Source organism: Cimex lectularius, unplaced genomic scaffold (genome assembly GCF_000648675.2).
Source record: "Cimex lectularius strain Harlan isolate CLEC.00 unplaced genomic scaffold, Clec_2.1 scaffold38, whole genome shotgun sequence".
Taxonomy (NCBI): domain Eukaryota; kingdom Metazoa; phylum Arthropoda; class Insecta; order Hemiptera; family Cimicidae; genus Cimex; species Cimex lectularius.
The window spans coordinates 889,345-902,175 of NW_019392638.1; the positions used below are offsets into that span (position 1 = coordinate 889,345).

Consider the following 12,831-nt stretch of genomic DNA (forward strand, 5'->3'; position numbering starts at 1 on the left):
GATAACGCCAAGTGTGTGGCCGGGATGATGCAATGCAATGCAATACAACTGTAACGCCGTAACGCGACGTTACAGTAACGCCGAACGTCGCGTAGTAACGCGTTCTGTGTGTTTGAGCTTTTAAGGTTGGCGTGTTGATAAACCTCGCGATAACCTCAAACCTAACTAATGTTCCTAATATTAGAACATAATTAGTTGGAAGAAATTGAATTTTATATGTGACCGAAAAAGAGAAATGCAAGTTTAAAATAATAATGGCCTTAGTTCTTAGTAATGTAATTTTAAATGGTTTTAATTGTTTATTTATTACTTTTAGACTTTTATCACGGCTCTTTACGATTAACAAAGTTTCTAATTGCTTCAAAGTTGATTGGTTTATGTTTATAATTTTCACTATTGAAAAACGTGTAATGGAAGAGACTTAATCAAGCATAAAGTTGATGAGGCAGGTCTAGCTAATTGCAAACATTGCGATTCCCCCACCGGACGGACAGGAAGAGGGCAAAGCTCGACCTTAAGGGCCGTGGATGGAATTACCGTCGTTACGAAACTTAAGCGTAAATCAACTGCAACGCACACGGCTGCGTACGGCATCAATTACAATTAAGTCGATCCCTAGGCCGAGAAGTGCCTTAAGTGAAATCGACCCTTGGAAAAGACGGTCGCCGTTTTGAAAAGACCCGCGTCGTAACCCCGTGAAAGCTTACACGGGGAGGTATAAATCAGCGTTGAAGCTGAGGATCGTAAAACGCCACTTTGATTTTGCTCAACCACCATTTCTCTACGGTTGACATAAAGTATGTACATTAAGTTGTACATAAAACATCCTAGAAGATCCGTTTATCGCCCTTTTCCTGTTAAATTAACTCAGAGGATCCATTACAACTGAGTTTGAATAGTTCTAATAAAATCAAACTGTATTAAGGCAGAGGCACAAATTTTAAAGTAAAATGATACAATAATCATTCGTACTCCCCTTTTTAAAAATGTAATCTCCCTAAACCGTAAGATTTCTAACAGCGAATTAAGATCATAAAGACACTAATTTAACCACTCCTTTACTTGAGAAACGTAAACCGACATTGTTTTCTGAACATTGAAGGCTCTGCAAAACTAAGGCCTTGAGTTGTTTTTATTTTATTTCTTTTCAACATTGTAAGCTGTTCCTAACGTTTACAACCCTTCGATGATTTATACACTTATTTTTATCCATCCATTGCCAGATACTAACTTTCCTGGGATTTCCTATGACAGTTTACAACACATTGATCGGATAGGTTACGCTCGATTTTTTATTGCTGAGATAAATTTTGTACGGCAAACATGGCAGGCTGAATTAGCAAGGCCGGTAGGCAATAAACGCTAATTCAGGTATTTTTAGAAATTAGTAACGTCTCACGATTTGAAAAATTCAAAGGAAGTCAAACTGGGATTTAAAGAACAACTGATGAATTGTTCTTATTTCATATTCATTATGTTTAGTGGTCTGATTGACCAAATTATTTATTTCAATTAATTATTCGTTTTATGTAAGGTCTTGGTTGAAATGAAAAAGTTAGTGTTTCCTGTGTGTGACCTTTCCCCAGATAAAAAGAATAATTATTTCATATTCCATTCATATTATATTGTTAGGCTAAATATGTTAATTTTAGCAAGAAATTAATTTTTAAAACAACACAAATGAAATTAATGATCATTTTTTATTGTGCTTATTCCCTCTTCATAGTCTTAGAACTAAGGAGTGGAGATTAATGGTCAATTGGGTAATTTTTAAATTATATACAGTAAAACCTCCATTGTCAGAGCCCCGGGTCTCCAAATATTATGTATACAAGTACATATTTCGAGTAGCGGTCACTTCTGATTCGGTTAATGAATCCTCTGCCCCATTTACGGATGAATTCTAGAAAAAAAAACGCTTTCGAAGCTTGCTGACTTAGGGTGTCACAGGCCTTTAGTATCATTTTTCAATGCTACTGTGAAGACCGCCGTTTTTCGATTTGACTTTTGGAAAAAATTTACGATTTAAAAAAATGAAACTTTTCCCGTTAGATACATATTAATAAAAGTAAAGAATGAGGTGAAGAACACCCTTTCATTTTTTTGCGACGTTTCGACCTTTAGTCGGGTCATCTTCAGGGCATAAACTGTGATACTATTCTGCTGTTTTTATAGGATTGTGACACAATAGATAGATTGTGAGCACAAGATATAAATTGTGTCACAATCGTATAAAAACAGCATAATACAAATTCACAGTTCACAAACTTTCACACAAAACCAATATGACACCACAAGAATAGCAAAACACTTATGCCCTGAAAATGACCCGAATAAAGGTCGAAACGTCGGGAAAAAAAAGAAAGAAAAAGGTGTATTTCTAAACTAACTCATTCTTGACCGCTCCTCACGACTTCAACAAATTATGAAACAACAGGTCACTAAGAAACACACAATAAAAGTAATAAATGTACACGCGTCTTCTTAATTCACCTTTTAATTAACGTATTCAAAAATATATCCCTCCCTGTCAATAACCCGGATAATAGAAGCTTTACTGTATTATTATTGTGCACACTTTTGAAAACTTACGGCAGATAGACATAAATTGGTACTTGGTCCATGGAGGTGGGGTCGAGAAAGGAAAGGGCCATATTACAAGGTTACGCATGGACATCTCCCTCAAATATTAAGCGTTGAGCATATTTGACAAAACCAGAAGCTTGCAGGATAACCCTACTTCCGCCCGTCGCTAGCGTGTTTCAGGGAATGTAGGGAAACGTGAAAATCTTTATATGTTATTTGCTTGTTCTTGTGAATAATTTCACAAGCTGAGGTACCTTCGAGAGGTAAGCAATTCAAGAATCGGAAGACATATGTCACAAAGATCGGCGAAAGAAAGGCAAAACGAAGAATTTTCCGTTTAAAGCGCAGAGGGCCAGCGATGACCGCTTGATTTTTGTCGGCCCATAATAATACATACATATTATTGTACATATTTTAGGTTCATCTTCAACTTGAAAATAAATAGAGCAATTAAGGTATAAGTACAATAATTCATTACAGATTAATTTATTTATATGATATCTTTTTCAATCGTCTTTAAAGCCTTAGGTAAAGGGATGAGTGAGTTGAGCGCTTCCGACAAATTCTAAACTTATCTATCGTCATCGTCTTTATGATCAATAACTACCGCCCTTTAACAGGTTCGAACATGAGCTAAAGAACTGTTTCTAGGAACGGAACATGTCTTTACGGCTGGAAAGGGTTTTTAGCCTATTTAAATAAGAGGCTCTCCGCTCCGGAACCGGCACGGGGTAATTTACAGGGGGCGTTTTATATTATCAATAAACGGTATCCGAGTGCAATGCCGTCCGGTGCACAAAGGACCGTAAACTCGCAAAGTTTACGACCCCTGTAATTATACGCGAAGAGGATATCCCAGAAGGGCCGAATCCTCAGGAGCAGTGGCGGCTTCCCACTTAACCCCCTAATAGAGAGCCGAGGCCATCTGACGCACATTTCTCTGGTTATTAGGCAAATACACAAATTTTAGTATTTTATGTGTACAAAAAAAATTCTTGCCAGGTTAAAGCAAAAGGAAAAACTTTTACTAAACCATCAATACAACTCGAAGATAGCCGATATCGTATGAATTTTGAATATTTTTAATTGTACAAATCACTAAAAGAGCAGATAGATTAACCTAGTCTCCGCAGGTTTTCGCTGTATGATTCTGCCCGTCGAATAGATGACATCTACTACAATACTACAAAGAACAACGAGACTGACTTATACTGAACTGACTACGATTAAATTCCTACATACGTCTCAACAAAACCCAGCGAAAATAAGCGGACTAAGTTATACTATGAGAAACTTAAAACAAACGCTCAACTGTCAGACTAAGAAAATAACAGTAAAGGTGGCCATCCACGATCTCCAAATGGAACCGCGGCAAGCCGTACAGCTCCATTTCGAGTGCCTGAAATTGGAGGGAGCATTCACGACCGCACCGCTCCACAGCCAGTCGCTCCGAACGTCAACCAGTGACCTTCTCAAAATGGATGACGATCTCTTATGCTACGCTTCTGTTTATTTATACATTAAAAGCAAAAAATCGAAGAGGAAATGGTGTAAGAAGTGGCTCCTGAACAGAAGCCGTAATACCCACATCAATTTGATGAAAGATCTTTCCCTTGAACCCGCTGATTGGAGGAACTATTTAAGGATGGATGAAACGTCTTCTTTATTCATTTTATTTAGTGTTCTATTGACCAAATTACTTCTTCCAATTAATTAATCTTTTTTGTAAGTTTTGGTTGAAATGAAAAAATAGTGTCACGGGCTAAATACGCCGCTGCGCTAACTATGAGGTATCGTGACTTCGATAGTTCGATCCACTCGGACACCAACTCCCCATCTCAACTTAAAACCTTTCGAATTTTCTCTCTTTTTGCCATTTTTTGGTGTCGGAGAGGATCGAAGTCACGATAGCTCAAGTGGTAGAGCAGCGGCGATTTAGCCGAAGGCCATGGATTCAGATCCCGCTCGTGGCACTATCTTTTTCATTTCAACCAAAACCTTACAAAAAAAAAATTACATTTACTCCAGCTTGTTACTCCCTTGATTAGAAAACAAAAGAGAAATCATCACTCTACACGAAAGGTTGGCAACCTACGTTCTCTAAGTTCACTTAAGTTCTCTACTACGATTTCTGCTCAGCGCTTAGGGGTTATCAATACTGCATCTCTCGTTGCATTTGTATCCTTTGTTTTGAAAAGGTCGACCAACCGGCGTTGAGGACCGAATTTCTTTTATTTCTATCGTGGTAATCATTGTCCACCACTATCCATACATATGGTAAACTTTCATACAATTCAATCACCTCAACAATAAAATCTCGATTGGATGTCATTGCCAATAAAGAATAAACGTTTTCGACTTTTTGAGAATGTACGATGGAGATGTTTGCTCAGTGACGGAAAGACGGAGACTGCGCCAGAAAAAACGCGGGTTTTCCCGTTCACGACCAAGCCAGCGTTCCAACATTCCACCGTTCTCGCCAGGTTTTCCCATTCACGAAGCCTTCGTCGCGCCGTAGATATTTGGAGTGGCGCGATGGAGTTTGGACCGGTCGAATATTCGGCACAGCCGGGCACGCCAGTTCAGTTTTGCCATTGACGTGGTTTTTGGAACGGCGTCGCTCCGTTTGGACTGCTAGGATCGATCGTGAATGGCCATCTTTAATCTTTGCCTTTAGCGAATTTCTTGTAATTTATAAATCATAAAATGCAAATTCGTTGTGGGACGTCCCAAACTCCGGACTTAACCACCGCCATCCGGCGGCGGTCTCTTACGCCATAAATCTATTTTAAAAAAGTGGCAGGGTCGGTGAGCCGGGTCGCAGAGAAGCTCTCATGTATCAAGCGCAATGTCAACGCATGGCTCTTGGTAGACCTTACTCGTAGAAGAAGGGTCACTCACGCGAATGAGGAAAGGCCATGTGAGATTGACACACGGACCCTTACTTTTGGACCAAAGCCCGCATTTGTGTCGAGTATGTAGAGGTTGCTTGATGTGTGATCACCTAATTGATTGATTGAACACCCTGGTTCTATATCGAGAGCGTGTAGGAATGCCATCTGATAAGAGAACTGTGCTTGAGCAAGACTTGGTCTCCTGTTCCGATTTTTAGATGAAGCATGGTATATAAAATTTATAGTTGTGCGGACCCTAATGTGTGTTGAGAGTGAATGTATTTATTAGAGTGAATGTGAAGTGTGAGAGGGCCGATGGCCGACAATTGATTATAAATTACGAAAGCTTAAATTCCCCCCTAGAAGTGTCAACTCTGTACATTTGACAATGTATGTTCATACATGTGCAAATTTGAGGTTGTATAAATCAGAAATTACTAAATTTGTTGGAAAACAGATAATGGCATATATGATAAACAATGATTTTGGTTTTGTAGAACAACAAGTCAATTATCTCATTAAAAACAGCAAATGATTCTAACGATCGACGACTTCCAAGTAAGTTTCATCATAATGACTACAAGGAGAAAGATCCTATTAGTTTGGGATCCGCTTCTAAATATGGTCCTGTCATCATTCTGCCCATTTCTTCCCTTATTTTCAAAAAAATTATAAAAAATAGCTCCCGTCCTCGTAAGTCTCGGCCCTTTTTTCGGATTTGTAACGGTCCAGGTTGTTGGCCGGGGCGACTCGGGCTGCTGTGCCTTTTTGCCTGAGTAATGGTGAAAGACATAACAAGAAATGTGTAGCGTATGCCGTTTCAGGACGAAACAGTTACAACTTTCCTTAATCGGATATTTAAACCCGTGCGATTCTTAAAAATTTCAAAAATGCATTCTGCGCCTTGAATTTGTCGGTGGAGTCCAAAGGGGATTTCTACATTTCTATACCGACGAAATGAACATGGATTTCACAGACCGTGAAGATTATTCGCTTTGAGATAGGAATGGTTGAAATTAATTTTATGGCAATTCAACATACCTGATAGTGTCTCGGGTGATACGAAGGAGTTTGAATCATATCTGTGAATATGTCCAATTCTTGTTGAAGCTGATTCGTCACGGCCTCGATTTCCTCATCGATTACCTCTTCTCCAGTTTCGTTTGGCTCGTCGCCGGCGCCATCCCTGTCCAACAGCCCCTGGAAATAAAACATTTTTTCCATGAAACTTCTGAAACACCAAGCCTTGTCAATTTCCAGAACCACAATTTTGACCGTTAGCATTTTGTAATTTGGTGTGTGTGGTGAATTCAATTTAGATGCCGAGAATGAGACAATTTAGATGCCGAGAATGAGACATACACAGCGAAGCCAAGCGGACCACTATGACCAAACTGTTGACAATCTCTTCGAATCTTCCCAATAATTTTCTCCATTGTCTTATTTTATTAAAGCAATCATGTAAATTTATTTATGTCGTTTATTATCCGTTTTCCAAATACATTGCGGTTTGTTTACAACTAAATGAATATTTCACGACGATTTTTTGGCAGGAATTTATTCATATATATTCTGTACTTCAGTTGTTTCATTTTATACTGGTCCGCCTACGTTGCTATTAATCTGAACCATGTAATTAATGATTATTTTTTTATTTCATTCTCTTTATATATCATGATATTTGAGCTAAAAATGTTAATGTCACGAAAGGGATTCGAACCCATAGATCAAATGGCTTATTGATCTGGGTGTAAAAAATTGTAAAAAAATCTTTTAAAAAAATGTAAGTAGCAATAATAATTTTAAAAAGTATGTCAGACACATTTTAGCATGTTTAGTGGTGGGTTCATACGGTCTGGATTATTATTCAATTTAGTGAAAAATAGTTAGGCTCCTACTTTTCAACGAACCTTCGAATTCCCTGGGGGAAAAATAATTTCTCAATATTTTGTTTGAATTATTGTGACAATTGCAACAGAAGTACTGTAAATAACATATCAACGAAAATTGCAAAATGCGTCTGACCGACAAAATAGCGAAGATAGGCGGACCAGGATGCGAAACTATGAGATCATCCGCCCGTAGACCCCAGCAAGAAAACTCACAACTCTTAGTTAAATTTAATTTTGCTATACAAATCAATAGTGAATGGTAATGCAACGGCTTTTAGTTTTGTTTAACCATTTAATTTACATTTTTTCTGAATTAATAGTTTTGTTGAAAGCCTGAATTCTTTTCTTGTTATAAATGGCCTACGATTGATCAACCCGTTTGAACAATAACATTTTAAAAAAAATGTCGTAACAAGAGGTGAGTATGTCAGTCAATAAATACCAACAAAAAAAGTGTAAAAGTTCCCAAATGACGACGATTTATTTGAACTGTTGATCTGCGCCATTGCGCAAGGAGAGTGCATAATTCAGGCTGATGAATCGGCTGTATTAGAGAAGTGTCAGGTAGAAGAAATTACGAAGAAGAAAGGTGAAGAAAAAAGTTCAGCACGTAAAAAGGCCGATATTTCACGATTGCAAATATGGAGGCTCCTTGTAAGAATAATGTTAAACCGCAGGATCCTATCCATCAGGAATCCTAGACCGAAAATATTACCGGTAGTTTATAATTTTAACAATAAATTACCTCAATGCCGTCATTCAGGCCAATAAGCTCGAGAGCCTCTTCGAGTGAAAAGTCCGGATCGGGAAGAAGGGCGGATGGAGGTTCGTCTTCGCTCAACTCTTCAGAAGGGCTGTTGCTTCTTTCTTCCTTCAAAATGTACTCACCTAAAAAAAAAATGAACAGTCAAATCAATGCGAGTACGCTGTAAACAGTTTTTTACGTCATAAATTTCCCTATTGTACTTCCCAGCCCTTTTATAAACAATTTTGATAAAGAGGTACGGAGTGTTTCATACTTTGGGATACATTATTTTTGACCAGAATGAATGCACAAAGCAGGTGAAATTGTTGTCCGAAATAACCGACTTTTTATCAATTATAATTATTAGATAAATTCACTTCAGATTAAAGATTAAGTCCTTAATGCCAAAACTTTTAAGCTTTTTTTGGAGGGGGGAGGTTTTATCGTCTATCCGCTCAATTACATTTCTTTATGTTTGATAGCCAACAATCTATCCTATTGTTAAATCAGACTTTAGCAAACTTTCTCTCCACATTCTATTCAACCATAAATCGATTTAAGACTATGTACAACGTGTTAAACTGTTGTTTTCAGTTTTTAAGGTATTTATTTAATTACAAACATTTAATTTATATTGGCGAATAAAGAAAGTTAAACAAATTCTTTTTGAAATGACTTGTCCAGGGAAATATGGGAGAAGGAACGGGTACTGGCCAACGCCACCTCTTGAGAGGTACTTGAACTCTCGAAACGGGCCGGCTTGAACGACCGACGGCTGAACAAAATGGCGAAACATTTATAAGGAAAAGAAAGATATAAACAAAAAACAAACACAACAAAGTTTGTAGTTTCGTAGCCAAATACACAATTTGAATGCGTAAGAAGGGGCGGACAAATGACAACAAATATCAAAACTCTTCCGTAAATAGATACGTTTTTTCTTTGCATTTTCTCAAATAAGGATATATAATGTTTATACTGAACAATAAACAAAATTATTTAAATATACTCATTTACTCATAGGTTCGTAATCCAGCAGGATCCTATTGTTACATTAATGTCAACAAATTTCGCAATTTACTTATGAAAATGGGTCAAATATTTCAAGATAGGCTGCACTTTTCGAAGATAGGCAGTTGGCGTTGAGCCGAAACATGCCTGGCCATAGATAATCGCAAAGAATGGGCGAACCGTGGGTTGATTATTAATTGTAATATTGTTAAGCCGTCGGTGATGAAGTCAGTCAATCGCAACAAATGTACGCCCTGGAATGTTATATCAAAATACATTATTTAACGTTCCTAAAAATCAATCAGAAATGAATTTACTAAAGATTGCTCGATCCGCATACTACAGATTTTACATGACCACGCGCCATTTATTAAATACAACGTTAAACAGTTCATAAATTAATGTCAATAAATATTAAGAAATATAGAAAATACTTAGAGTAAAAGTGGAATTTGCTAAACATTGCATTGCACAATGCACTTATTAAACTGTGGCCAATACTGAAATAGTAAGGGGAAAAAAATTGCACTAATCGTTCAAAGAATCATATCCGCACTACAATTTTTTTTTAAATCAAACTACGAAAGTCTGTAAACTTTTTTTTGTTCAAACGACTCTTCGATTTTTGTACTTTGTTTTCCGTCATTATAAAGGCCGTCATACATTTTCATCCTCAGGTTCCATAATTACACAAAATTGTCGTCCAATTAATTATAAGCGGCTATATTTATCCAATCGTAATCAAGTAGTGAATTATCCTTGATCCTTCGCAAAACTGACTAGTTATTACTACGCTAACGATAACGATCGTTCTATTAATTACGATAAGAAAAACTATGCCTTTTTTTCCCGGTAAAATTACACTTAAATACTTGCTAGTCCGGCCAAATCTTATCAACAATCCACCTACGTTATTAATAAAAATCAGAAATATATTTGAAAAATAATGTGCTTTTACTTTGTATAGCATTATAAAAAAAAACTTTCCCGCTTTTTGAAAAATATCATCAACAAGTATAATTGTCAAAGCAATAATATTGAAATTAAATACCATAAAGACCTGAATAATTGTTGATAAATCATATTTTAGTATTGATAGGTTAAAAATATTATTGATTTCAGTCATACAGTAAAACAATACAATGACCGTAAATATTTCTGACAATATTAAAATAGCTAAAACTTCAGTGAAACATTTACACGTACAAAAATTAATAATGATTCCGATCTAACCAGTTTTTAAAAATGTTTAGGTTGTTGCAACAATTAAAAAAAATTACATGTAGAATTCATAACATTATCTGGTCATGGTTAATTGAATTTGATATTTTCAATAAATATATATATCACTAGTATCAATAAATAAATTTGTTGAAGCAGTTCACTATTTATTTGTCTGTATGTATCATCGATGAGTTGAAAGTGGTGTCACAGGTGTTGACGTTATCAGCGCATTTATCAAAAAGGACAAAAATAATCGTGTCAGCCAAAAGACTTCAATGTTAAAACATTAATTTAATGCAAATGTTAAACAGTTATCATAAATAGAATAATCAGGTTGGTGAATATAAACTAATTACTGATGTGGAGAAAAGATTAAAAGTTTATTATGTGCATGAATAGAGAAGGTGACAAGAGAAAGCTTCTGCATGAAAAGATGTATAATTTCTCCAAGAGTTTAAGCATCAAAGGGGCTCAGAATTATAAAAAATGACTTCAGGATTCCAGGTAGGCAGACTTTCAAATATTTTGCAGAGAAATATGAAAGAGGAGGTATATGATTAATACATCTGAAGGCTCAGGAGGCTTTTTACCTGAGTTACCATTAGTACCGAGGGTAAACAAAGCCGGAGGGCTTCCATATAATCTCAAACAATATCAGAAACTAGCTGACTCATGGGCAACATGTTATTTTTGGTAAAGGATGAAGAAATTTTATACAACTTTACCTTAGAAATAGGGTATCACATTCACAGGTACCACTGACACTGACTGCGTTACACAATGTCCGAGAGGCTGCGAGAGACTGAACTTCTGGGACAAGATGGCTGCCAGGGGGGTCGGGGCAGAAAAGTTCTCTCTCCACATAGCCGCATCGCTTAGCCCCCCTCCTCGTTCACTCACAGACACAACGATAAATGGTATACAATTTCCTAATCATACTTCCCAATGGTCTTCCTTTGTCTGACCCTAAGCCTGAACGACTTGCTCTTTTGTTTTCAATAAGCGACACATTTTGCATCAAAAGATGAATGTAGACAAAAAAAAATTATCCGATGATGTAGAAAAACAGGATTATCCCTGGTTTTTTTCTATTATTGGCAAGGGTAAGTGCCCTCAATTCTTAAGAGTGATTTGCAGGAAATCGGTGGACATATAGCTCACCAGCGACTGATGAGCTCATTTTTTGTCCAGGCTCATTGTCTTGAATCAGTGGACAACCGTTACACCCTGTCATCCTGTTTACTCTCGAATAACCAACAAAGTTCAACCACCGTCACTTTTTCCCCATTTCAAGATTACCAAATTGACCCATTAAATAAAACTGAAAAATTTCAACCGTCACATTAGACTAGAATAAACAGTATTTGTAGTTGGAATTTCATTGTTCATGACAGCACAAAAGAGAAAACATTAAACATTGAACATCTTAATTCAGAATAATAACAGTATAATAATATAAATAAATAAACTCAAATTCATTCAATCTCCTATGTTCAGTACATGATTTTAAGTTAAACAAGTACTTGCACCACTCTAAACTTAGCAATCTTACTGACACTCACATTTTTTATTTACTTAATATGGTTCATCAGCAATATAAAAACTGTACGATTTACTATGATTTTTTAAGACAATCTGCAAACAATGAGAAGTGTGATTTTGACTGTTATCCTCCATAGGATATAGACTTGCCAGCTGTGTCATGGTGACTTTAAGCATCTTCATGCTTCAACACACTAGGTCATCCACTCTCGAGTTACTTTATAGAACAAGCATTTGTTCCTTGCAAAAATACTGCCATCATCTGAAAATTCAGTTTAATGAAAAAATTTGTGCTGAAATAGGCCAAGCAGTCTAATTCAATGGCCAAATCCTTAATGTAAAAGTTGATAAAAAATAAACGAATAAAACAATCAATGAATACATTTTAGCAAGAACAAACATATTATGAGCAGACATTAGTTGATTAATCTTTATTATTGTTCAAAAAATGAAAACTGAATAGGCTGAAAGTACAATGAAACTAAATCAATAAAACAAGAACAAGCGTGGCGCCCTCGAAGTTGTGTAGTAATTCTTTTCCTCATCAACATCAAACAGAGCCCGTCTATCCTCGGTTGAGTAGTAGAAAAGGGAGGAAGATTTCTGCTTCGTCATGGCCTATCAGAACGAGGGTAGTACCCACCCTTATAATTAATGGTTGCACGCTTATCCTCCCCTAGGGCCCGACAAAATGCATTTGGTGAAATGCTGCGTCTATCGATCCAAGAGGAAGAGCCTGAATACACTGGGCCCAATCAAAATGCTTAGTGTGGCATAGGCGGCTGATGGCGTTCATGTTGAAGATTCATGAACAATGAGGGGAACTCCAAGCAGATCCGTATGAATTACAAATTTTATAAAAAGCAATTATTTAAACGAAAAATGAAATGTTTTATGTTAAAGGAAAAATTGTCATAAAAAAAGCTTTTTAAGAACA

The 12,831-nt window shown here is 36.6% G+C and overlaps 1 protein-coding gene across 6 annotated transcripts in view; it reads right to left on the reverse strand.

Moving 5' to 3' along the window:
* LOC106670919 (segmentation protein cap'n'collar) overlaps nucleotides 1–12,831 on the reverse strand; it is a 173,380-nt gene that overhangs the window by 74,155 nt on the left and 86,394 nt on the right. For all 6 annotated transcript variants that reach the window (XM_024227761.1, XM_024227769.1, XM_024227766.1 and 3 more), the window contains 2 exons: nucleotides 8,118–8,260; nucleotides 6,522–6,680 (listed from right to left, as the gene is read on the reverse strand). In XM_024227761.1, the coding sequence (XP_024083529.1) occupies nucleotides 6,522–6,680; nucleotides 8,118–8,260 (302 nt within the window). The remainder of the gene's footprint in view (nucleotides 1–6,521; nucleotides 6,681–8,117; nucleotides 8,261–12,831) is intronic.